Source organism: Crassostrea angulata, chromosome 5, assembly GCF_025612915.1.
Source record: "Crassostrea angulata isolate pt1a10 chromosome 5, ASM2561291v2, whole genome shotgun sequence".
In the NCBI taxonomy this organism is placed as follows: Eukaryota; Metazoa; Mollusca; class Bivalvia; order Ostreida; family Ostreidae; genus Magallana; species Magallana angulata.
This window is the reverse complement of record NC_069115.1, coordinates 25,688,200-25,710,860: the sequence shown is the minus strand read 5'-3', so window position 1 is coordinate 25,710,860 and position 22,661 is coordinate 25,688,200. Positions and strand designations below refer to the sequence as shown.

Below are 22,661 nucleotides of genomic sequence, written 5' to 3'. Positions count from 1 at the left end.
GTCGGAAGCAAATTGAAAGGGGGGCTAGACTTATCCTCAGAAATATTGAGGAAAAACCCTAAAAAACCCTAATTCCCAAAATCATGAAAATCCTAATCCGTGGTGGGGGGGGGGGGGGGGTATACCTATACTATATACTTCCGAAAATAAATTTCCCTACCCAATTTTTTTTTCGCAAAATCATGAAATTCCTAATCCGTGTCGGGGGGGGGGGGGGGGGGGGGGGGGGGGGGGGCTAGTATGCCTATTACTCCAACTTCTCAATCTTTCAAGGTAAATTTAGGAACAATTACATTTCCGGCGAGAAAAAGTGGGGGGGGGGGGGGGGGCTATATGCCTATTGGTTAAGTCTAACTTTGCACCATTTTTAAAATTTGATTATACATTCGTATACATTTGATGTAGAAAGTATACCAAATAATTAAAATTATATTTTGTTTATATATCAGTCCGACATGTACGTCTTACTTCCCGGCTTGTTTAACGCGTTTGTATTTTAATTTCATAAGTATTCTTAACGTACGACTGTTCATCGCATGACCAATCAGTGCATATGTGTAACTGTAAAATAATTGCCATCAATTCATCGTAGTTGTAAATTCACCGTATGGGTGAACGCTGTTAACCGGACCCCGTTAATTGATCGGCATTTAATTATATTTGTGATTTCTGTGTGTTCATGCAGAACCTGCTCTGTGATGAACATAATATTTTCACACCTCTATATTTTGAATAAGAATATGACCGAGCTTAGAATCGCGGTGAAAATTGGACAAGTCAAGACCAACTTGTCAGTAAACTATATATGGCTCTATCATATTTAGTTTGGCAAAATCATCAGTACATGTAAATAAAATATAGTTAAAGACAAAATCTGATACATATGTCTCATTAAAACTTGTTTAATTTCATTAGACATTTGTAAACAAACAGTCGGCCATTTTTTGTTTGGTTAATCACGTGTTACAAATACAATTGTAACAAACACACGCCAATACTTTGTCGTATTTAACCAGGAAATACTGACTCCGACAGTTCTTATTTAAAATAATTATACATGTAAAAAGTTAACTATTTGGTAAAAAATGATAATTTTGATTAAACATTATTCATTTTAAACTATCCCAAGATGCACTTTTCCAAGATTTAGCAGGTTCTGATTGGTCAGTATTGGCGCACTTTATGATTCCGAGCGAAGGTTAAAATGGACAAGAAGGTGCTGTTGTAAAATGGAGAATTGAGAAGCATTAATAGCCTCTACAACAAGGAGATAATGCAGGAATGAAGAACTCATGTCAAGGTAACTTAATTCACAATCTAGATACTCCCAATAACATTTTCAAGGCTCTAATTTATCCCTCATTTGTAAACGAGATCTCGAGCCATCAAATCAAGATGGCGTCATTTTTTCAAACTTGGTTCGGCGTTTTAATTTTTATTACCGTATTTCTTTTAAATATACGTTTTGACCAAGTTAACCATTAACCAACTTTATATGCATGATAATCAAGATTATCCAGGGTATACACATATATAATTATATAAACGTCCCTAATATATGAATGCTTGGTTGGTAAACAAGACGAACAAAGAATCTTTCGCACATTATACAATTTACAAACTCTAAATGTAACGAAAAAAATTTATTAAATAAATCCGGAAAATGAAATCTTTCACGTTTTTCTTTTTCAGCATTGACAGCATACAAATTAAATGTTTCCTGTGATTAGTTGCATCCTCTGTTCCGACTTCGGTGATTCGGGTGAATGTTTTGACCAGCTGGACGATGTGAACGCATGGTATTGCTTTGAAATTGATTATTTTCACCATTAACTTATACATGTGTTGGATGTTTATAATTTACTGTAGTAATTTTTGGGAAATCCAGGTCTTAGTTCTGGAAAAGGAGGTTGATTGGGGGGGGGGGGGTGAAACACACTTATTGTTGATTATTTTTTCCATTGTTCAACAAACAATAATTGAATCAAAATGAAAATAACATAGCTTCAAACATAAAGTGAAACATTTTAGACCAGATACTACTGTAGTCATTATATGACATAGTTTAAACAGCAACTGGCAACTGCATAGTAGCTTCTGTATTCAGAATTTTATTCAGAATGCTTTTATTACATGTTAGGCTGAATGACTTATGTTTATTGTTTAAAAATCTAAATGAAACTTTATTATTCTTGTTTAAGATAAATAGAACAGACATCATAAAGTACAGCCCAGTGAAAGGAACAAGTTCATCGCAAGAAGAAGAATTTTAATGCTACCATTGTCTAGAACTACTAAGTCTGCTGTAGCCATGATGAGATCATATGAGTGCTTCACCGGTCGGGACAATGCTCGAAAGTCCCCCAAAAAGGCCTATTTCCATAAACTACGACTCGGGTTACATCAACAACAGCCAAGGACACTCCTTATTGATTCGAATGGACACATCTCTACGACCCGACTAAACCTCTGCAGAACAAGACTTTTTAACTGTAAAGTATTCTCATTTCAAAAAACCTATAAACTATAAAAGTACTTTTTTTATATGATCAAATACCAGTATATTACAATGTCTGTCTGTAAGCTAGAATCTTAGAAAATCACATGGTTTTGACTTATTAAATGATTGATTAGACCTTGCAGATATTAACTTTCATTTTCTTAAATAATTTGTTATATTTGCAAATATTGCATAAAATATTAGACTCCATGTAACATATATCCTCACATCTCCAAGTTGATAAGTGTTAACTACTTTTTTTTCCATTTTCTTTGTTTTAACTTAGTTTTTATTTGCAGCAATATATGAAAAATTAAGAAACCAATCTTAAATGTAAAAACACTGCATTAGGAGATGAATGCATGGGTCATAGAAATGATAAAATACACCAAACAATATTCAATTATGTCGTATATGAAAATATATAAAGACAACATATACCCCATGTATTACAATTTTTATATTACAAAATTACTTGGATGGAAAGTTGTTTCCATGTGGGTTTTATTTTAATCTGTGTTATGTAACTAATATATAATTGGAATTAGCTTTTATATCATAAGTAAAATGCTGGTATTGATGAGAATTGTAAGGTGAATGATCTGTGTGATACTTTGTATTTTATACATTCATGCTACAAAAAGCAAGTACATGTACATGTAGTAATACTTGTCATATATAAACAATGTATATTTTACTTCATGTCTTGGAATTAAAAATATTAATGTAGGTAAAGTAGTGAAATGTAGGAAGGTAAACCATGTGTAAAGAAGAATATTCATCAGGAATGAAGTGTGTTGCAATCAGCATAATTAATTAAATGTGTACATCATATTTTTGCACATGATTTGACAGACTGCTCCATTGTTAGCTTTTTATTGGCCAATAAGCTTTTCATATCTCCCTCTGGGTCATCTATTAAATACTGACAGGCTTATGATATTAAAATCTGATCAGTTGGTACATCATGGGTGGAAATGAAAAGTTCACTTTGGACTTAATGGATTATCAAAAAAATGATATCAAATCCTGTTCTATTGTAAAACATTAGATTATATTACTCACAAAGAAAAGGTTTATCCCAACTTGTAAGTGGGTCACTTTTACCTCATTTTGGAATTTATTGACATATTCAAATCAAATCTGGGTCATACCTCTATAGTCAACTACTATCTTGTAGTGTTTTTTTTTGTTTTTTTAAAAGATGGATACTTTAGACTTTTCAAAAATATTTTATGGTGTACATATTCATTGTAGTTCAAAACAAATTGAGACAAGTGTATCATGTTCATGTAACAGTGAAGTTTTCTTTGTTTATTCATGTACGTGCAGTTATTTTGTAAATTGCATTCATATTTTTAAAAAAGTAAGATCTTTGTTGCATTTTTAAAGGGAGATTTGATAGGCATTTAATTGAGATGAAAAAAATACAAATGTAAAGATTTCTATGGGAGTTTTTTTTCTTGTGCAATTTTATCATTTTTTAAATAAAAGTCCCTAATAAGGGAATTGCCATATGGATGTTTCTCCATTATTGTATCTTGGCTGTATTTTATTTATTATTAGAAACAATTTCAGATTTTTGAACAAAATAAATTTGGAACTGTTTGAAATTGTTTTGTTTTTACATAAAGTAGAAACCTTGCTCAGCTTTTGTGAAAGCAAAAATATAAAAAGTTTCAGTAAGTTTCAGTTGCGGAAACCCTTTGTAAACAAAATGTTTCCCAATTGTATATGGAGGTTGAAACTATGCAAAAACTTCAAGTTTCAGTAAGTTTCCGTCGCGGAAACCATTTGTAAACAATATGTATCCCAAACGTATATGGAGATTGAAACTATGCAGAAACTTCAAGTTTCAGTAAGTTTCCGTTGCGGAAACCATTTGGATTCATGGACAGCCTAAGTTTCAGCACTGCGGAAACTTAATGAAACTTGAAGTTTCCGTGCTGAAACCCGTCGGAAACTTAGGGTAACCTTAAGTTTCCGCAGAGTTTCCAAAGGGTTTCCGCAGCGCTGAAACCAGATATTTCATCCAGTGCAGATTGTAATACATGTATGAATCTGCCTGCACACATACACACTTATATGTTTTTATATATCTTGTTACCTAGTGCTACCCAAAATATTTAATATGCTTATAATATTTATGAATGTATTTTGTTCCATGAAAATGTATATTTGCAAACTGGTCATATTGCATAATTTTTCACTTTATTTTTCAGTTGTTCATATATTTGAAATCATAATAATTGTTATTAAATTATTACTAACATATCAAATAATTTCAGAGAGCCTTTTTTTTAATCCAGCATTCCATGTAATTTTAAATGAATTTTTGATTTTTATGTTTAATACATGTATATTGCTAGAAATAATACATGTTCATGACATTTTAACATGTAATGAATAGTTATCCTTAATGAATTTGAATTACGTGTTAAATTCTATGTAGTTGAAGTAATTAATAAATAAGTGTTTTTCTGTCTTTTAATTAGCTTAACAAGAGGTGTCAGATGTCTCCCGGCAGATTTACGGTAAAATACACCCCAAAACTGGCAAATTCATTAAAAAGGAAGCGGTTACTTCAAGCCCAACGCAGTGCCAAACTGAAGAGTGAAAGGTTATCAAAAGATGCTACTCACTCAGTGCTTGAGGGTAAATAAAATACATGTACATGTACTTATTTCACACTGTATATAATGGCAATTTTTGTAAAGCTAGAGCATATCATATCATGATTGCAATGTATAAAAGTTGTTCCAAATTTTTTTTAGGTGAAACCTACAGCACCAATATTGGATTTGATGAATGTACTGACAAAGAGGACATCACCATTCCGTCAAAAGAGTTCTCCGTAGACAGCAGTTCCTTGATAGTTTTTTTACCTAGAAACTACAGGATTAGGTTAGTTTGTAGTAACCTTTGTTATGTATGCGTAATTGATATTTGATTACAAATTATTTGGAAGGATAAGTGTACTTTTTACATTATATTGCAGGTTATTGCACATCAGACATCCTCCAAATCGCTTGTGTGTGTGGGGAGAGAGAGCTTAGCGTCTATACAAGACCAACCTGTACTATCAGTATTGGTGCCTCAGCTGCCACAGGATTAACATATTATGGAGGAGTTCTAAAGCTGAAGGGAGAAGCTGTTGATTCGTTAACAATTTTCGAAGGACTTGAACAGTTTATTGCATTTGTTTCGAGTTTTCCAAAAGCAGTTTTGATTGGACATAATATCATAAGTTTTGATATCCCTGTGCTTATGCATAATCTTTCCAAGCACAACCTACTTGAGAGATTTCAAGAAATTGTTTTTGGATTTGTTGATACTCTCAAGTTGTCCAAAAGGATTTATCCAAAAGCAGAAATGGGTAATTACAGGCAAGAAAACCTTGTCCAGAAACTTCTGGGAGAAACATACAATGCGCACAATGCAGTTTCAGACGTAGAAGTTCTCCAAAGACGAAAAACTTAAAGTTAACTGTAATGGTGAAAATCTTGTTAGACCGTCTTATTACAGCTGCAAGTCATTGTTAGAGCCTCTTGTTAAGATGAAGGTTATTTCTGCAGCAACTATGAGTAAGCTAGTGGGACTTTCCTTGAATTTAGCCAAGCTTAAAATTATTCACAAGCATGACCCCAACAATGGCATAAGAAATGTTTTCAGTGACCCAATTGCTAATTCCAGAAGATGCAAGGTGTCAAAATCAAAAGCAGTTATTGAGAAAGTTGTGCAATATCTTTTAAACATCTGAAATGCTTTTAGGCTTTTTGTACACTGAAGCTCATTAGAAATTTTGTTTTACACGTTTTTGTCAAGGTGTCAATCAAATACAAGAATGTAAAATTTTTACAGTGAACTGTGCAATTATTTATCGCTTCTAGATATTATGATTGAATCAAAAGCTTTTCTGCAGCTTGTATGAAGGCAGTTCTTTGTAAGTGGTATTGAATTAAGATCATGTACTAAATTTTTGTTACTAAACATGCACTAATTTGGTTTGACCTGTTGGTATAAAATGCATATGGTAATGAGAAAATATTCATTTAATTTTCTTGAGGTATTTACCATGTTCCATTTGCATGATGAATTATTAAGGCACATTGTATTTTATTATGTACAACATGTAATTTATATTGTATTATATGTGTTGCACAATCGCTAACATAACATACCCTGAAAAGTTATTAAAATATTGTTAATTGAGAAATTACTAAGTTTTATTTCATTTTATCTATTTTTAAACTTAAATTAATTGTGAAAAACTTGTAAATATTTTAAATAAACTCAGATTTCATGTACATTGAAAGAAGTGATATTTCATGATTTTTTGAGAAAAAAAATTTGGGGGGTATACTTGTAAAAGTAAACCGTCAACATATATTTTTTTAAAGAAAATTTCTTTTCTTAGATGCTAATCTGTGAAATAAAATCAATTAATTTCACTTTGAGTCCATAAAACTTGAAATATAACCCGAATTTATCTCTGCAATGTAAAATTTTGCAATTTATTTTGACAAATTTTGCCTCATATATGACACATTAGAAGAATATTTAATAACATTTTTCCAAAAAATGATTATATATGATTAAACTAGAACTGTCCTAATGGGACTAATACCCCCGCAAGGCTAATTTCAAATGGGACAAATAATTGAATTGAATAATAAAGGTTTGGAACACATACAAAAAAAGTTAATTCTAGAATTGTAAAAAAAAAAATAATTTGTTAAAGCTATACACGCTATAATTTGCGTCAATTTTGATTAAAGGGGAAAATGTATGTGTTTGATTACAAATAAAAGTTACCTTTATTCTGTTAATTATAATGCTAAATTCGATCACATAACAAATATATCAAATATTAAACAATAAAAAATATTTATTTTCCTGCCAGGAAAGTAATGCCTCCTCGTGAATATCAATCTATATCACGTGATATCGACAGCTAAATTTAGCCTATCATACCAAAACTGGTGAAGGGTCAACATCTTCATAATAGTGATAGTTTCGCAAAGGAAAGGATATTTTCAGTAAAGCATAAATTTGTCCGATATACGAGTACAAACAAAAGAAAAAAATACAAGCCTGTGAGTAGATTTGATTACCTCCTTTAAAAAAATGACGTAGACCTGTGTTTTTCCCCTATGTGCTATTTATAGATCCTATAAGTGTTAACACAGAAGTAAGGGTATCGTGAATGACAAACGTATTTTACTCATTATACTTGTATGTATTTCAAATTAACAATTGTTAAGCATATTAAAATTCAAGTTGGATATTTAATTAGGCAAACAATAACGACCACCTAGTTCTCCACGGACATGCGCAATGAGGTCGGTTTTCTCTTCCTTCATCAATATTCATGAAAAGGTATATTTTCATGGCAGGAAAATAAACAATTAAAAATCTATATCTTTGTAACGAGATGGAATTCACCCTTGTAATTTACAGATTAAGGATAACTTTTATAAGTAGACAAACACATGCGTTTTCACTGTCATTCAAAATTGACGTAAATTATAGCGTGTATAGCTTTAAGAAAGAAAAATTAAAATGAAAATTGTCAGAATTTCACTGTAAATACATATCTATAACAGTAATACATTAACAAATGTATGTATCTGATGATATTTTTTTTAATTTAATTGATTTAAAGAAAAACCAACAAAATGACAATAACCCCTCCCTTTGCAGTAAATGGAAATACTTAACCCATACAAAAAAAAGTTACACTTAGTCATAACTTTTCTGTAACTAAAGTGTAACTTTTATGTACCTAAGATTTAGGCACATAAAAGTTATAACTTTCTTGTACCTAGATTGGACTTAAACTTTTTGCCCTATAACTAAAATGTACCTACATGGAACTTAGAAACTTCTTAGTATAACTAAAATGTACCTACATTGAACTTAGAAACTTTTCAGTATAACTAAAATGTACCTACATTGAACTTCGAAACTTTTCAGTATAACTGAAATGTACCTACATTGAACTTAGAAAATGTTCAGTATAACTGAAATGTACCTACATTGAACTTAGAAAATGTTCAGTATAACTAAAATGTACCTACATTGAACTTAGTCAATTTGTGAATGTGTTTGGACTTTGTCATTTTTACACTAAAAATTTAAGAGTATCTTATCCAAGAGGTTCAAGTCTAAAGTAGACTTTTATCACAATAAATCTAAAAACTAATATAAAATATCGTTTTTTTTATAAAATCACGATAAGTGGGGGGGGGGGGGTAGATGTAGGTTGATCACACACTGGGTAGTAAAATCACTAAGATTTGTTTGAAAACAATGACAAAACCATTATAACGGGAATCCAGTCCATCAATTGCAACACAAACACCTGTCCAAAATTTTATTGTTTTTATAAGGCAGAAACAGGAAATCACTTTCCGCCTGAACGCACACACATCCCAGGTTAACAGTGAAGGGTGTCTAAAGAGGTCATGCTTAGTCCGTGCTGTGATGACACTGATGTTTGTTTAAGATAAAAAGTTGATGTGTGTGTTTTGACCAGCAGACATTTTTTATTTTGCTCCTGCAAGCATTATTTTGTTATCGGTCTCTTGAACATCATTAGACATAATTATTACGATTTCGTTTAAACACTGTTAAATACTAAGGGGTAGCATCAACTTTATATTATCACTGAAAATTTTTCCAACTTTTCATGGCCTACCCCATGAAGAAAGGAATAGAGTAGATTTCTAGAAATTGATTCAGAATTTTCCCACGACATCGAATGCATGCGAAGAAAGAGGGGGGGGGGGGGCTGTGGAGGGGTGGTAGCATTGTTTGTTATTATGAGATGGGTTCATCATATTTATTCACATATTTCATTAATAGACATGCTGTTAACAAAGAACAGTACTGCTATTTCCATCTGTATGTTTTCCCAGTACAAGCCTATCTCTCATCGTAATTTATAACAGCACATAGCTATAAGGACTGTGTTATAAACTTTGGGAAACATGTTTTATTTAAATAAAATGTTATAATTTTTGGTTTTACATATTCATCAATTGTAAAAATGCATTGGTATTTAAATTGATTTAGTTTTTAAAATTCCCTCAAATTATTCAAAATGGCGGCTCTTGAGACCGGAAATGCCCAGTTTTGATGATCGGTTAATAAACTAACAGGTTGTAAGGAAAGAAAATATTACTAAAATTTGTTTCAATTAAATGCAGACTTCTTAAGATAATATTAAGTAAATAATATTGTTTTTTAACCAAAATAAATTTTAAAGATTTATCCCGGTATTAATCGTGGCTGTATCGTGATTGGCCAAAATTTCAAACTTTGACTTTCGTGAATTCTGATTGGACAATTGCCATTCCGCCATCAAATTTTGAAATGGGCAAAGAAGACAGGAGTTGTTGTGAAGATTTTCCTGATTTTTTCAAGAAATATGCAGAACCACAGCGTGTTGTATGTAGTAATGAAACTGCAAGCAGTGGTTTCATAAAAATAGACATGCTTAAGACCTGGATGATATGGCTTTAGTTGTGGATGACCATTTCCATTCAGGGTAAGTCTGATGTACAAACAAGTCATTTTAAATAATTCATTTGTGTTTGCTTATCTCAATTTCTATATTATTTCTTTGCACTTAGAAATGAAATACATTTGGAATATTTCAAGAATTCTAATAAGAAGTGCATGATTTTATCATCTATATCAAAGTCTATGCAGCCATGTATATCTAGTGATGTACATTCTATATGTAATCAAATTATGGCCGACTCTTTTAAAAAGAGTATCATTGTATTGCAGAAAAAATCCCAACCAAGTCCAGCTAGCAGACTGTACACCAGATTGAAGATACATCATTAATACAAGATGAAAAAAGTAAGTGTGTGTGTTTATCAAGTAAAGATATACAGATACAGATTTTAAATTTTTAACCATATATTATGTATATCTTTTAGTAAATGAATTATTGTAAATCTGAGAATATAATGGCAACTGCATGCTGTATCAATGTTGACTTTTTTTTAGAGGGGGGGGGGGATACTAGGTCAACAGAGAATTGAAAAGTTTTACTGATATTTAATAATAATTTATGCTACATATATTGAAAATTGTCAAACAGTATCATGTTTTAAATATTATTGCCTTCTTTTAGATTAATGGAGGACGAGGATAATACTATGAAAGAGATCATATACAAGAGCAACCGTTCCCATAGAAATACATGCAGCCATGTAAACAGAAACCAGTTTTCACCTGCCAGGTGCTGGTCACATATATATTCAACTTGGTATGCTATATAATTTTCTGTTTTAAGTATAAGGTAGTTGTCAAGGATTTTAACAGTTACAATGAAAGTACATGTAGTAAGAAATTGCCATAATGAAACATTCTTTTTTATACATTTTAGGAAGTTCAACAGATTCAAGAAACAGATCCAGTTGTTTGCTGATAAATTACTGCAGGTCATTGGTATCATCTAGAACCAGGACTGTTTTAAAAATCATACTAGTATGTTTGGAACAAAATCATGCTAGTATATGTTAGGAATTTAACCTAAAACATGCTTTAATTATGAAGGTTTTGGTCAAATTTTGGTTTACAAAATAATGTTTTTCAAACTTTCTATTCAAATTTAGCAAGAACATTAGACACACATGTAATCCCAAATGCTTTTATGTTAGATTATTGCTTTATTTAAAAAACTTGCATATAGGGTCTGTAATGATTTGAGATAATTATGTAAACAATAAAATGCTTTTTTGGTGACATATGCGGGATATGAATGTAGCGACATTGCAGAAAAAATACATTACCCGCATTAGCGAGTTATGTAAATTTTTTCTGCAATCATTGCTCCCTTCATTACCTGCATGAATCGTCAAAGAAAGTTATATTGTTTATATTTACATCTTTCTTTTAACAAATTAATAAATTGTTTGTAAAGAGTAAGTTAAATTTACTATATTATTTTTAATGTGCATCAGTACGTTAGCTAAAAGAAACAGCCAAATTGTCTTCAATGGGAATGTGAGTGCATTGATATCCTGATTATTTCAATGATGTTTCTAAGGTCATTATAGGTTTCGACCGATCGTGAAACAAGGCGTTAACTATAAGTTTCCATAAGAAATGGAGGAAAGCATACTCATTAGATGTAAATATAATTCAGTAAACATATTGATTAACATAAACATTGACTTGTGTTCTTCTGCTCACATGAACAGATATGATTTTAAATTCCTATTCAAGAGCAAAAACAATTTGATGAAAAGTTCATGTCAACATTAGGGACTTTTTTTTCATCAGTATAACACCTGTACATGTACCTGGGGTTTTTTTTTATCTGAAGTTTATGATACAGATAGATATTTTTTGCCTACATCTGTAATTTTTCTGTGTAACTTTTCTGTACCTAAATGATAACTTTTTTGTACCTACATCTATAACTTTTCTGTACCTAAACAATAACTTTTCTGTAACTTTATGTATAACTTTTCTGTACCTACATCTATAACTTTTCTGTACCTAAATGATAACTTTTCTGTACCTACATCTATAACTTTTCTGTACCTAAATGATAACTTTTCTGTAACTATATGTATAACTTTTCTGTACCTAAATGATAACTTTTCTGTAACTATATGTATAACTTTTCTGTAACTATATGTATAACTTTTCTGTACCTACGTCTATAACTTTTCTGTACCTAAATGATAACTTTTCTGTAACTATACGTATAACTTTTCTGTACCTAAATGATAACTTTTCTGTAACTATATGTATAACTTTTCTGTACCTACATCTATAACTTTTCTGTACCTAAATGATAACTTTTCTATACCTATATGTATAACTTTTTTGTACCTAAATGATAACTTTTCTGTAACTTTAATTTGTAACTTTTTTGTACCTAAATGATAACTTTATTATAACTTTTTGATAACTTTTTTATACCTATTTATTTTTATGAAAAAAATAAATTGTCAATAGTTACACTCTAGTTATGACTTTTTTGTACTTAAGCAAAAAGTTACAATATAGGTATAACTTTTTGATGCTAATTTGGAACCATAATTGATCAGATGGTTCCAAATTGTGCTAACTTAGTTATGACTTTTTTGTAACTTTTTTAAGGGCTCATAGGTATAACTTTTTAGTGCTTTTTTTTTGTATGGGTAGTAGCCAAGCAATGCTCTTCTGTTGATAAAACTTTCAATATCTTTCTAATAGGAGTCTTGACAGATGCAATTAGTTGTTTCAAATTTCCTCACTTTCTCCTATGGCACAATGGAACTCCATATCAGAAAATTGATCCCATAGGACTATGATTTTCTTTGATGAGCTTGTTAAATTTAATAAACTCCCAAAACATTACCATAATTACCATACTATGTAAAATTATGAAAAAAAGAAAATTTAATATTACAAACAATTTTAAAATTGCCAAAACACTACAATCATATCAGTGATTTTGAATTTCATTTCAATTAATGCCCAATAGGGTCACTTCATCAATTTAGTTGACTAATAAATTTAAACAACTTCTAAAAATAGTTTAACTTCTTTATTAATAATGATATTATTTATTTCCTTATAATGATAGAAACTTTTGGTTTACATGAAACAGTTTTAAAATAGCCCCAAAACCATCACCCATTATACAGATTATCAATTTTCCCTAAACACATGGGCCATTTGAACCATGGCTCAGATAATGACTCCCTTGGGACAAATGAATTCAGCCACACTTGTCGTTGATGTTCTTATTAGCTCATAAGAATTTATCATTGACAAACAAAAACTTTGCATTGTCAGTTGAAAGAATACTTATAAAAAATAAAAAAATTTATTAATTAATACATAAAGACAAAAAATCTCCATCTGGATGTATTTAAATAAAAATATTATAGAGTGTTTTAATACTATTAATTAATTAATAAAATCTGTAAGGATTACCTCCCTTACTTTTCAACATCAGTGTACAATATATAGAATAAGGAAAATGAAAACTGTCATAAAATCAATAAATCATGTCTGATCTTAAAAAAATTGCAGGTGCACATCTTCAGATGGTGTTCAACATATGTACAAATTTTCAAACTGTTCCATGCAGTAATAAAAAATTCTATAGGGGGGACAAAGTTGCGTCTACAGATAGACGGACAGACAGACAGACGGACAGACGGACAGGGTGAAACCAATATACCCCCCTAAACTTCGTTTGCGGGGGTATAATGAAATGTATATGTTCCATTCTGCATATTAGACTTCATTTGTTATGGAATAAATAATAATTCACAAGAGGAAATTGAGAATATATATTTTTTCAAGAATGTCAAAACATGGGTGCAATGGATTACATCCAATAACAAAAAATAAGCATGTGGACCTATCTTCTTTTTTTTCATTTATCAGTTTCTAGGATGTATGACTATAATTTAAAACCAAGTTTACAAAGTTTGAGCCCATTTAGTGCCGAGTATAGGACTACCTTAAGAATAGCGATAAAACATTTATCTCCGTAACAGTAATTTTTAAAACTGTTTTAAAGAGGTCGTTTTTATTTAATTGTGTCTGAAAAACCAACAAAGTTGGTGTAGATTCATCGTATAAGGAGGGGCCCCAAAACGTTGTTACGGCATATCATTCTTTTAATTTTTCTGTATAAGTATTTAATGTTTAGTGAGACATTTCTAGTGATAAATCACAATTTCAGCATCAATCGTAGAATTATAAGCAAGATACAGATACAAAATTTTTGTTCACAAGAGTTAATAACATTCAACTTAAAATTAAGATTTTTAAACTTGGTATTTCCTATTCAGAATAAACAAAAGCATGGCCTCAGTTCTGTGAGCAAAGCTCTGTATCTTGCTTATAATTCGAAACTTGACACAGCTGAATATATATGGTTTGTAGGGAAAATTGTAAACAATTCAAAAGCATAAACGAAATTAAAAACAACGTAAAACCATGGTCACGAGTGAAAATGTCAATGCATTGAAAGATTTAACCTCAATTCACTTCACGAAATTGGCACAAGTATGTTTGGCATGTTTCAAGTATCCCTTCGCACGTAAACTGTTGCACAACAAGCAAATTCATCTTTTTCAGTTTAACCCGTTTGTCATGCGTCAACATTGAAACATGGCTACTTTATACACACTTTATACAAAGAACTTTCGTTTTCGATATGGAATACCAAACCCAAAGTTATGAACTGATTGACTGCGATTATCTCTATTTTAATTTTCGTAAATAACTCAAATTTGAAACAGAATTCACCGATAATTTTTGCAATTTATATTTTCCTATCCATAAGGATTATTTAATATGCAAAATTACGTTGGATTTGAATTAGTAGTTCTTTAAAATGCACCCCCTTTTTTCTACCTTTTCGAGGATTTCTCCGATTAATAAAGGTCGGTCTTTCATTTCTGCAATTTATAATCACCTTTCTATAGGGATGCTTTGTGCCAAATTTGGTTGAAATTGGCGAAGTGGTTTTAGAAAAGAAGTTCAAAATGTGAAAAGTTTACAGACGGACAGACAGACGGACGGACAGACAGACGACGGACAAAATGTGATCAGAATAGCTCACTTGAGCTTTCAGCTTAGGTGAGCTAAAAAATTAAATGCCAACGAAATTTTATTTGGTTAAAAAACAATGAAATTTTGACCCATCGAAAATATGTGCTTCTACAGTACATTGATGTGACTCAAATGGAGATTGATGAAGACTGACCTGCATGGATTCTGGATGATACAGTAGTGACCAGGTTTGACTACCACCATTGGCAGGGGCTGGGTGACAAGTCTCTCATTTCCCTTCAGTGGTATTGTCTGTGGTCCTACCTCAAGTCTTGTAATGTTAGTGTTCTATATAAATCAAAAGATTACAAAACATTACAATTCAAAAAAATTATAAAGCAATATAACATTCACTTGTGCTTGTTAACATATGGGAGAAACATAATACATAAATAAGAGGCCCATGGGCGACATTGCACACCAGAACAACAGTTAATAATATTGTATCTTACGAAACTTTAAAATATGAAACTCCTTGTTTCTTTTTTTTGGGGGGGGGGGGGGGGAGGATAAAACTAAAAAACTTCTCACATATTCCAAGATCTAATCAAAGTACTGAAGTACTAAAAGCCGGGCTCTTTTGGTGTGTCTTTATGCATATTGTGTAGTAAAAACTGAAATCAATCTCTCTCTCTCTCTCTCTCTTTCATGCTTTTAATGTCGGCAAAGCGTCAGAGAGCGACCAAATTTTGTAAGCGACTATATGTAAACAAAAGTATGTCTGTCTAGTAGAAAAAAATTCAACAGTAGCTGCCATGAATTTTGCAACAAGCGTTATATATATTCAATCCCTATTTCCTCTTTTTACTTAATATTTAAGAAAAAAACTGTTACGGAATTATCAAGTTTGTCCCGGGTGATCGGATCTGGTTTTAATCACCCGGTTTTTCTTAAAAACTGTAATTAATCACAGAATTATTACTTTCCGTTCAATAAATGCCCATTTCTTATTTGTATTTCATATGTTTTACCGGGATTAAATGTGAAATGTTCAGGGTTTTTTTAAATAAGTCCACAAAACCGTAAAATGTCGACTCGGGTTTGTATACCAGTACATATCTTAATTTTTCTGCTGTTTTATATTTTTGATCTGTCCTAGTATGAGGTACATGCCTTTGTTCCACTGATTAACATGAAATAATGGTACAACTGATGTAACTTGCGTGTGCTTGCATGTGCACATCAAATTTAAATATTGGGAACATTTAGGCACTTTAATTTTCTGATTAATTCTGACACACATGAATTTCATGTCATCATCAGGGGAAACAGACAAATCATGACACTCATCACCAAAGGTATCCAGATCCTCATCATCCAGAATCTTGAATCTCTTGGCCAAATTCAAAGCTGAATAAGATGTGCAGAGCATGCTGGGAATTAACCTGACTGGTCAGTGGTGTCCCATCTAGAGGGAGTCAACGCTGGCATGATAATAGAACAAACAAAAAAAACAACAAAAGATCATAAACGTGGAAATCAATACACTGTAATTATTAGAGAATGTGTATGACAAAATGTATAAAACGCATAGTAATCCCCTTTTTTTGATCTATGAAGAAAGTCAAATACTTTCAGACAGTCAGCGTTAAACTTTGAATAATATCTTTTCCTTTTTCGAGGCGGTGATGTCGATGACATTTTTGTAACTAATGTAATCAATGAGAAGTGTTCACCACTCATTGTAAATTGCATGCTTGAAACCCATATTGTTATCGCTATGTGAAAAACGTCTGAATGTTCCTGACTCAAGTCACGCAATATCTAAAGAACTAGCGAGATTTTATAGCTAGAATGGCTTCCAAATTGGCTACCAAAGCGAGGCAAAGATTGGTCTTTCATTTCTGCAATTTATATTCGCCTTCTCATAAGAATGCTTTGTGCCAAATTTGGTTGAAATTGTCCAAGTAATTTTAGAGAAGTTCAAAATGTAAAAAGTTTACAGACGGACAAACGGATGGACAGACGGACGGACAGATGGACGACGCACAAAATATGATCAGAATAGCTCACTTGAGCTTTCAGCTCAGGTGAGTTAAAAAGATGATAAAGGCCTAAGCATGCTAAAAGGCTCCCCCAAAAAAGAACATAATCATTTTAGCATAATTCTTTGTTTTCTTTGTACAGATTTTCATGTGAAGTGTTTCTGTAATTTCCTTTTAATCCAAATGCACTGAATTTTAAGATATAACATCTTAACTTTAAGTTAACCTTTTCCGCCATTTTGCAATTATAGCTGAAAACTGGGGGGGGGGGGGGGGGATTTCAATCAGTGTTTGTTTCTTTCAGAAAACATTGAGTGAACAAAAACGATTGTATTTTACAAAATACATGCCATCAGGACATTATTTTCTCCTGTTACCGGTAAAACAACTGTACAGTTTGGAATAAACATGATAAAGGTGTAATAAAATACAGTCACACCTGTATTAAGAGGCCACTTGTGGGACAATGACAAACTGGCCACTTAAGACAGGTGGCCTCTTATTCCAGGTTCACTGAGTATATTCATTTTGGCTCTATTGCAAAGATTTATAAATAACATCTGTAATGGCAGTGTAGACTGAAATGGTAAATTCACAGATTGGATTGTTGAATAAACAGTTAATATTAATTTTAAATGGCTGTTTAAATTCAATTTATCTATCAACGGATTAAGAGCAAAACATTTTTTGCTAAATTTGCCGAAACAATAATTTTCAATTGTTTAAATGCGGTATAAAACAAACAGAGGTAGCGTTTCTGTATAACTTGTCAATATGAACTGAACTACGATAGCCAATGTTTTAACTGTTTAAAAAAGTGTCAAAAATCCATTGGGGGGTATTATACACACCCCTCTCTCACAAAGAAATAGTCTAGAAGAAAGGTGCATAAATATCATATTCAGTAAATTGCAGTACATGTTAAGCTGTTAAGTGCAAGACTACCTGACGATTTAATAACTTTGTAATGAATTGAGAACATAAATAGATATATATTAACCCCACAAAACAGGTGTTATAATCAGTTACTGTTGAATCATTAAATTTCGTGGGGTCCAATTTTCGTGGATAGCTTTAATTTTACAGGTTTGTGGGGGATGTAATTTCGTGTATTCTTATATATCTACAAAAGGAACTAGAACTGTCCTAATGGGACTAATACCCCCGCTAGGCTAATTTCAAATGGGACAAATAATTGAATTGAATAATAAAGGTTTGGAACACATACAAAAAAAAAATTCTAGAAATGTAAAAAAAAAAAAAATAGTTAACAAAGAAAAATCAAAATCAAAATTGTCAGAATTTCACTGTAAATACATATCTATAACAGTAATACATTTACAAATGTATGTATTTGATGATATATTTTTTTTAATTTAATTGATTTAAAGAAAAACCAACAAAATGACAATAACCCCTCCCTTTGCAGTGAATAGAAATACCGGTAGCCAAGCAATGCTCTTCTGTTGATAAAACTTTCAATATCTTTCTAATAAGAGTCTTGACAAATGCAATTAGTTGTTTCAAATTTTCCTCACTTTTTCCTATGGCACAATTGAACTCCATATCAGAAAATTGATCCCATAGGACTATGATTTTCTTTGATGAGCTTGTTAAATTTAATAAACTCCCAAATATTACCATAATTACCATACTATGTAAAAATATGTAAAAAAGAAAATTTAATATTACAAACAATTCTAAAATTGCCAAAACACTACAATCATATCAGTAATTTTGAATTTCATTTAAATTAATGCCCAATAGGGTCACTTCACGAATTACTTGACAAATGAATCTAAACAACCTTTAAAAATAGTTTAACTTCTTTATTAATAATTATATTATTTATTTCCTTATAATGATAGACCTTTTGGTTTACATGAAACAGTTTTAAAATAGCCCCAAAACCATCACCCATTTTACAGATTATCAATTTCCCCTAGACACATGCTCCATCTGAACCATGGCTCAGATAATGGCTCCCTTGGGACAAATGAATTCAGCCACACTTGTCTTTGATGTTCTCATTAGCTCATAAGAATTTATCATTGACAAACAAAAACTTTGCATTGTCAGTTGATAGAATACTTATAAAAAATAATTTTTTTTTTATTAATTAAGACATAAAGACAAAAAACTCCATCTGGATGTATTTATATAAATATATTTTAGAGTGTTTTCTATTAATTAATTAATAAAATCTGTAAGGATTACCTCCCTTACTTTTCAACATTAGTGTACAATATATAGAATAAGGAAAATGAAAACTGTCATAAAATCATTAAATCTTGTCTGATCTTAAAAAAAATTGCAGGTGCACATCTTCAGATGGTGTTCAACATATGTACAAATTTTCAAACTGTTCCATGCAGTAATAAAAAATTCTATAGGGGGGACAAAGTTGCGTCTACAGACAGACGGACAGACGGACGGACAGACAGACGGACAGGGTGAAACCAATATACCCCCCTAAACTTCGTTTGCGGGGGTATAATTATGACTTTATTACCCCAATTTATCAATTCGTGGAGGATGTTATTTCGTGCATGAGAGGTACCAACGAATTCCACGAAAATTGAGCCACCACGAAGTCTAATCATTCCACAGTATCTCATTAAATCTTAGCAGAATTCAAATTACACACTAAATTATTTATCATAAACTCATTATCCGCTGTCTAAGTGTGGCTTCTTTCCATACGGTGTCACATGTCAGTGTCAGAAGTCATGTGACAAAACAGACAAAATGGCCCTTCAAAACAGGCATGTTGAAAGCACAGGACCTAAAAATACTGGTCACTGGCTATGTTAGACAGGTGGCCGCTTAAATGAGTTAAAATATAGTGAAAAACTAAACGGGCAGGATTGAAACTAGTCACTCATGGCGAGTGGCCGCTGATTAAAGGTGGGCGTAACAGCAGGTGCGACTGTACTGTACTGTCATCGCGGATCCCGTTTTTAACCGCACTCCCCCGCGGTTAATTAATCCTTTCCGCGTTACAGCGTTCCTCACTGCAGCCATGTTTAAACCGCGGCAGTGTGACCTACTGTTGAACAAGGTGATCTGAGATTTTTACCTGTATGCTATTACACAATAAGACGTCCACCTAATATTAAGAATCATTATTTACTGGTAATGTCTGATGAATTGCTTCATTTCACATTAAATGATTATGTATTAAATGCACGTTTTCAAAACTCAAAAATTTTAATTAAATAATTATATGCACCCGTAACAATTTTCATGTAACGATGGATAAAGCTATTATTTCGAAGACATTTTATTTTAATCATTTTCCTAATATAATGTACAAACATGTAGGATAAGATAAAAACTATAAAAAAAAATACCGATTTTTTAAACATTTCCGACTCTAAATATTTTTAAATCCATATCATTACGGCTTGGTCTCTCGATGCTCAAGACAGCAAATGTTATACTATAGTCCGTGACAAGCACATGCTTCACAGTGAACGTTCACCTTACGATCAATGACATAAAATGAAAATTTTTCTTTACTCTGAAAATACTACATGACATTATCATTTTATGTGTGTTGATTGTAAATAAAGGTGCTAAAATATGTTGTAACAGTTGCGAATAACGTTTTTCGTAGCCCCCCCCCCCCCATCAAAGTTTTTATGACTGTCAAAGTAAACTGTATTTAACTTTAGTCCCAATTGTTTTACACAAAGGTGTGAAACCATCGCACTGACAGGAAATCCACTCTACGCTTGAATGCACAGGTACATGTATAGACTGGTGGGTCATCCGTGAAACGAGTGACCACAAGGAATTCTACCCGTATCAAACAACAATTATTGTTTCATTTTACTTTGTTCTTAAATTGTTATACATGTTTTATGATGTTCCTCTCCGCAAATAAACCATTAAACCTTCAATATAAACTAATGGAGAGAATGAAAATTTACAGAACAAAACTTTTTTCCTTTAATTTACCATGGAAGGAACGCGTAGTGCAGCTAGCACGCTGATTTGATTGACGGGTGTAGCACGTGGACTCGGACTTAACTGCATGTTGGATTCAATTACAATGTACCCTATTATTATATGAATAATAATTTATGAATATTTAAAATTGGTATAGTTCAAATGAAAGTAGGTAAAATTACACCTTAATCAATCTCTCTCTCTCTCTCTCTCTCTCTCTCTCTCTCATATGAAGATCATAAACAGAGAATATTTGCATCGATGACACTCTGTAAGCAAAATACTGGCAACATGAAAATTCAAATTTGATTCCTGTTTTTCTAACAAGAGGCCCATGGGGCCACATCGCTCACCTGAGCAACAATGGGCGTTCAAAAGATATTGTGCCATATGGTCCCTCAGTAGAAAAACAAAAAATAAATATTGTAAAGTATTCGAATTTTACACTTTTTTTTGTATACATGTAATCTTTGACATTGTACCTTAATGAAATACTATTTTTTACCAGAATAAGAATTTCTACGCAAGATATAAAACTAAACATTTGGTAGAGGTATACTGTTAAGTTGTTAACTTCCAAATCCCTATATTTTCGTTCTGCCCCCCCCCCCCCCCCACTCACTTTGTAAAGCGATCAAAATATATGAGAGCATATAGGTACATTTTTTTTCATCAACTACTCAGTACTTACTAGTTATTGTATTAAAAAAAAATAATAGTTATTGTTTTTTATTTTAGAAACACTACATGTATAGATGTGAAGAAGAAAATTGTACCTCAATGTGCTCAATTCCTCAAATTAAAAACATTCAAAAATTTTATTTGTCTTCTCCATTATAATTAAATGACTGTTATTTACTTCGCGTACAAACCAGGATAATTTTCCGCTGTGATATTCTTAGGAATAGCGATAATTACTTTATCCCCGCAACAGAAATGTGTCAGAAATATGGAAACTGTTTTAAAGATGTCGTTTTTATTTACTCGTGTCTGAAAAACTATCAAAATTGATGTAGATTTCACATTATTTATTGTATAAAGAGAGGGCCCCAGAGAGTAGATATATACAGAATACTGTGGAATCATTAAAGGACTAAGTGCGCTTTTATGCAATTTTTGCCCCCCAAAATCAAAGTTTTAGAAAGAGCTTTAAAATAAGGTGAAAGATAGTTAAAATCATATTGGAAATAAAGGTGTAAAAGGTTATCACCACAGTGACGTCATAATGTAGAAATGACGTCATGAATATTGCATTATTTTGATAGATTGGTGTTTTGAAGCAAAATATGGGTGTTTTCCGATGGTTTTTCGACTGGGAAACATCGAGCGCAGGCTTGCTCAAGTACCATTTTTTAGTATGATATGTATAACTATCTGAAGAAAAACATATGTTAAAATCGCACTTGAGCAGACCTGCGCTCTATACTTCCGAATGCAAAATATACAGCAAAAATGAGAATATCTTCATTTGTTTGCAAATTTGCGGGAATTAGGTCATTTAAGTGACGTCATAGATAAACAGCGAGTGAGCAATGATGACTAAAATCAAGATTAAAGTTATAGGCATCCTCTTTACAATGATTTGTGAAGATTTCATTTTCATACGATACCATTTAAAAGTTGGTTGAAATCGG

At 31.8% G+C, this 22,661-nt stretch overlaps 1 protein-coding gene and 2 long non-coding RNA genes across 3 annotated transcripts in view; 1 reads left to right on the top strand and 2 right to left on the bottom strand.

Annotated features, from left to right (window-relative positions):
- The window catches only part of LOC128183550 (major vault protein-like), a 182,739-nt gene that overhangs the window by 140,266 nt on the left and 19,812 nt on the right, over window positions 1-22,661 (bottom strand). The window contains exon 2 of the mRNA XM_052852605.1: window positions 15,243-15,376. Coding sequence (XP_052708565.1) covers window positions 15,243-15,376 — 134 coding nt within the window. The remainder of the gene's footprint in view (window positions 1-15,242; window positions 15,377-22,661) is intronic.
- LOC128183554 (uncharacterized) lies at window positions 9,743-11,050 on the top strand. The gene is made up of 4 exons (XR_008243622.1): window positions 9,743-10,052; window positions 10,298-10,372; window positions 10,650-10,784; window positions 10,905-11,050. It is a non-coding gene; the product is annotated as an uncharacterized LOC128183554 (long non-coding RNA).
- LOC128183556 (uncharacterized) lies at window positions 11,196-12,677 on the bottom strand. Its single transcript, XR_008243624.1, has 2 exons — window positions 12,249-12,677; window positions 11,196-12,203 (listed from the first exon to the last, which is right to left on the bottom strand). It is a non-coding gene; the product is annotated as an uncharacterized LOC128183556 (long non-coding RNA).